Source organism: Bidens hawaiensis, unplaced genomic scaffold (assembly GCF_021521415.1).
Source record: "Bidens hawaiensis isolate Kalapana, Puna unplaced genomic scaffold, B.hawaiensis_p1.1 tig00011382_1, whole genome shotgun sequence".
Taxonomy (NCBI): domain Eukaryota; kingdom Viridiplantae; phylum Streptophyta; class Magnoliopsida; order Asterales; family Asteraceae; genus Bidens; species Bidens hawaiensis.
In genome coordinates this window covers 115952-120712 of record NW_027491885.1, presented here as the reverse complement: position 1 = coordinate 120712, position 4761 = coordinate 115952, and the positions used below count along the sequence as shown (strand labels likewise).

The window sequence follows — 4761 nt, the reverse complement described above, 5'->3', positions numbered from 1 at the left end:
CTTACCGGAATAGGCGATAGTGGAGGTAGTAATCCGAAATAGAAAGAGAGAGAGAGATTAAAATGAATATGGTTTTCAATCTTAGGGTTTATATAATGTGAATGAGATAATTTAGTAAGTTTTTGAATTATAATAATAATTGGAATAATTAATATCATAATTACATTAACAAGTTACAAAAATATAAAAGTCAATATCATTGATTTAAAATTTAAATACATTAATAAGTTACAAAAATATAAAAGTCAATATCATTGATTTAAAATTTATTTTGAATATGTGAAAATTATAAGTATAGAAGTGAATGACATGGATGCATATATGGATAGTCTAAGAGAAGGACATGTGGACAACACAAAGGCTTATACCGTATTTAATACCATGTGTAGGAATCAATATATTTATAAACGATTTAAAATAATTTAATTCAAATTTTATTTTCTTTTAGAATTATTTTATTGTCAAGAAAAATAGAGAAGTGGTTGATATAAATGGAAATATTAGGAATATACCAATAGGAAGAGGGCATGTGGCAATATAGTTAGATGTAGATATGTTTTAATATGAATTATATTCAAAATAGAGCCCTCGTAGCACACATGAAGTGAATACCAATTCAAAAAATTCTACAATATTGTTTTTGTGTTAAGTCTCAAATCGACGACCTGTGATGATTGATACACGACCTAACCTTAGTATGCTTCTTGGTCCCTTCACATGTATTCGTAGCATGCTCATTGGAAACACCAACAATCTTTCCCCTGCGACTAGTAGTCTTAGTATGCTGTCCACAGACTCGGAGACCCCAATAGTGACCAAGACCACGATGGTTCCTGAAAGTAGTCAGACCATGCTAGGTTGAGAAATGGTAACATGTTGAAAATAAAACAATTTGACAAAGCTAAGCATAAAAAATAGACCTGATTTTCTTCAAACGCTCCAAATCATCTTTGAGCTTCATGTCAAGGGCATTAGATGTCATCTGGGAGTACTTGCCATCCTTGTAATCTTTCTTTCTGCTAAGAAACCAGTCTGGAATTTTAAACTGACGAAGGTTAGCAACAATTGTCATTACGTTATCAATCTCAGCACTCGACAGTTCACCAGCCCTGCAAGATATAAAGTTAGCAAAACGGTGACAATATAATAAAGTTACATTTTTTTTATAAAAAACTACCTCTTGTTCATGTCCACATCAGCTTTCTTGCAAACAATATTTGCAAAACAGTGACCAGTACCCTTGACAGAGGTCATAGCAAACATGATCTTTTGTTTGCCGTCAACATTTGTGTTCTGAACACGGAGAATGTGCTGGAAGTCCTCATTTGCAACAAGAGACTGCAAAATTTATCATAAGCACATCAACTATCCGTACTTGAAAAGGAAAAAAACACATGAAGAAATAACAGTTAAAAAGTAAATATTACCATGACTGAAACGTGCTTGAACTTCTTCTCTTAGGCAAACACCTGAAATGCAGAACAAAAATGTTAAACCTTAGTGTGTAAGATATAAAACCAACCATTGGTAAACTATATAGGTTTAACAAACTGTTTTATTATATCAACAGCCTGTTTGGGAGCGATCATGTAAATTGTGTAAACATTCAAAAACCAGCTCAAAATGATTTATCAAACAGTCAAATGGTAACCTTTGAAACTTGTTTCCTATTAATTTAAAAAACAAAAAAAAACCACTTTAACAAGTACATAGTTAACTTACTACATGAATGGTAAAACAATTAAAGTATTATTTAGCAGAAAAATAATAGATTTTAAATATAAGTGCAGTAACTATTATATTACATGCTCCACAGGGGCGAATTTATATAGGAAAAGGGTGGTTCCTCGAAACCACCCAAGTTTCGAAATATAGTGTATTTATTTATAGAAAATGTCATATGAACCACCTTATAAATTAGAAAGGAACCACTTTATTCTAATTATAAGCTCTGGTCCAGCTAGTAAACTGTTGGTTTTGTAAAATGATGGTCAACTCCTGTTCCACACAGATTTTTTGGATTTTTTTTTATCAATTCAGCCTTTAGCCTTATAACATATCAATTAGAGTTTTATAATGTAATCAAAACACACAACAGTTGCCTATATCCCCTCTTCATACCCACGTTGTCACACATGCGGCTACCAGATTGTCCCTGTTCTTCAACCACCGTCGTTGCCTGCTACTTTTTCGGCCGACTACACACCTCATGCCTTCCTCCAATCCTCCTACCTTCTACTATTCCTTGAAGCTCGATTGTTTGAATTCTCCCACTTTGAAGGTAAAGTTTACATTCATTTGTTAAATGTTAATTGTTATTGACTTTTTGTTAATTGTTCTTGATTGTTAATTAATTAATTGTTAAGCTATTTGTTAAATTTAGTTTTATTTTGTTAGATTGTTAGATAGTTAGTTTTAATTTGTTAGTTTGCTAATTTTTGTAGTTTCTTGGTTATTTAATTTGTTTATTTGTAATTGCTAATTTGTAGATATTATGAATATCATGAGATTGTTCAAAGTGAACCATGGAACCTTTGATCATAATTTTCAAGTATTAAACCATCAAAAATAAATTTGGATGATCTTTCATGGGATCATTCCGAAAGGCAACCAATTTCATCTTATTACTCAAGTTAAAATGATGAATTAGATGGGCGTATCTACTTTGAGGTCTGTGTCAACCAACCCGGAACCTCAAACCGACCCGGAATTTTTTATACCCGACTTTATGAAATTGAAGCATCTAAAAGTAATGTACCACTTGAAAAAAGTTTCTAGATCCGCCACTGATGCTCCACGTAAACCCTATTATATTAAATGCTACACCTTATATTACAAGACCAATCCACATTATGGTTTGACAAATAGTGAGGACATACCATTTACGTTACGGTTTGACATAGTGATAATAACACACTATACACGTTACGGCAACCACACTTGATAGCATGTTCCATTTTTAAAAATAAACATAAATAAATAAATGTAAATCCGTCCACATATTAACAAGCACTAATTTTTCAAAACCACGTAATTGTTATTTAGAACTACGACTACACTCTCTAAATTTGGAGAGCTCCGTTGCTCCACTCTGACCAAACTATGTTGTCTTAACCAGACTCGTACTGACTTCAGAGTTTGGCTTGGGTATTCCCTCGGGAAACCATACCGTCGACTGCCACTTGACAGTCATTGTGGCACCACAAGAGCAGAATTCTCTGACGTAGCACAAAATGAGACGAAAACTCAGGTGGGCTCAGAATTTAAGCTGACAATGTTTTATACAAAACGTAGCTCAAACACTTGATTGCTAATATCTACCAAAATGAAGTAATTATTGGGTTGGAACTAAAAATCACGTAATTATTATTAATACTAGTTTGAGGCCCATGTATTACACGGGTAATTGATGAAAATTTTAAAAGAGAAAATTATGATTTGTCTCCATGTGCTTTAGTGGCACGCAACACGCAAAATCGGACTCGGGCCTGTAAAGTGCTCCCGCCCATAAACCATAGGGAAGCAAATTACAATTTTCTCATTTTAAAATTTAAACAATAAGAATGTACAATCAACAACGAAATTATCATATATTATTAATACAATTACAACTTACATTGAAATTACATGAATTACAAAAGGAACATTACACAAATACTTTACAAATAAGAACATTTCCTTGTACACTACATTTGTGATTGTATTGGTCAGGTTACCTTGTTTATCAAGAATCAAATTCTTTAGCACATGTCTGCTTGTAACTCTTGACAAGGCAACATATAACCGTCCATGTAAGAACACGAGTTCTTTCAAGTAAAAAGATATATGTAGGTTATTTTTTTATTGAATTGGATACTTTTAATAATATTATACTAACGGACTTTTAATACATTATACTAATTGAATCGGAAGTTGAATGAGCATGATAAATTTGCTGTCACCAACCGATCTGTATTGAAATATTTCAAGTTTTTTTTTTAATTTATTACAATTAAAAGTCATATAATCAAGGAATATATGAAATAGTTGAAAGTATTACACAACGAATGCAATTGGCATAAATATGAAAAAGACATAGTAACCTATTTGCCATAGTTATGAAAACGTTGATTACTTTATGAGTTAGCAAAGTACCACATGATGTTCTTATATACAGTACTTGAAAATATTAGATAAATAATGTTTTAAACTTTAAATACTAAACCCGTGTGATTAGTGATTATTTTAAGAAGAAGTTGCAATATTTAATTAAATTGATATATTTATATCTCTATAATTATTTAAAACAATTAAAAGATCATGATTGTAGTTTTCAAAATAATGAAAGAATTCAGGTTTATAGGAAACAATCATGGTAAATGAGCTGACCAGATTAAATATAAAAACCGTTAGTATAGCTTGATCATATTAGACCCTTGATTTATTCCTTACATAAATCTACCTAAAATAATCTATTGATTTCTATTTAGGAAAAACTGAAAAATCAAACACATTTATATTAGTTAAAAGTGTTAAATAATAAATATCTATAAAGTGATACATATCCCGTGTGATTAGAATTTCATTTGAAAAGTTGTTGGAATATTAAACGCATAGTAAATCATGATTGTTTTCACACTTATATATGTATTAATAAGGAAAAAGATATAATTTAATATTTGATCTTAAGATTTAAAACTAATAATTATTCGTATGATTAGAGTTTAACAAGAAAACCAGAATTGTAGGTTTCCAAAGTTTCAGCTAAAACTAATAATGGTT

At 30.9% G+C, this 4761-nt stretch overlaps 1 protein-coding gene across 1 annotated transcript; it reads right to left on the bottom strand.

Moving 5' to 3' along the window:
* Positions 1 to 637: 637 nt before the first annotated feature.
* Positions 638 to 1367, bottom strand: LOC143537797 (small ribosomal subunit protein uS13z/uS13y/uS13x-like). Its single transcript, XM_077031483.1, has 3 exons — positions 1178 to 1367; positions 921 to 1109; positions 638 to 833 (listed from the first exon to the last, which is right to left on the bottom strand). The coding sequence occupies exons 1-3, from the start codon at positions 1261 to 1263 to the stop codon at positions 653 to 655; spliced, it is 456 nt and encodes a 151-aa protein (XP_076887598.1). The 5' UTR covers positions 1264 to 1367; the 3' UTR covers positions 638 to 652.
* Positions 1368 to 4761: the final 3394 nt, after the last annotated feature.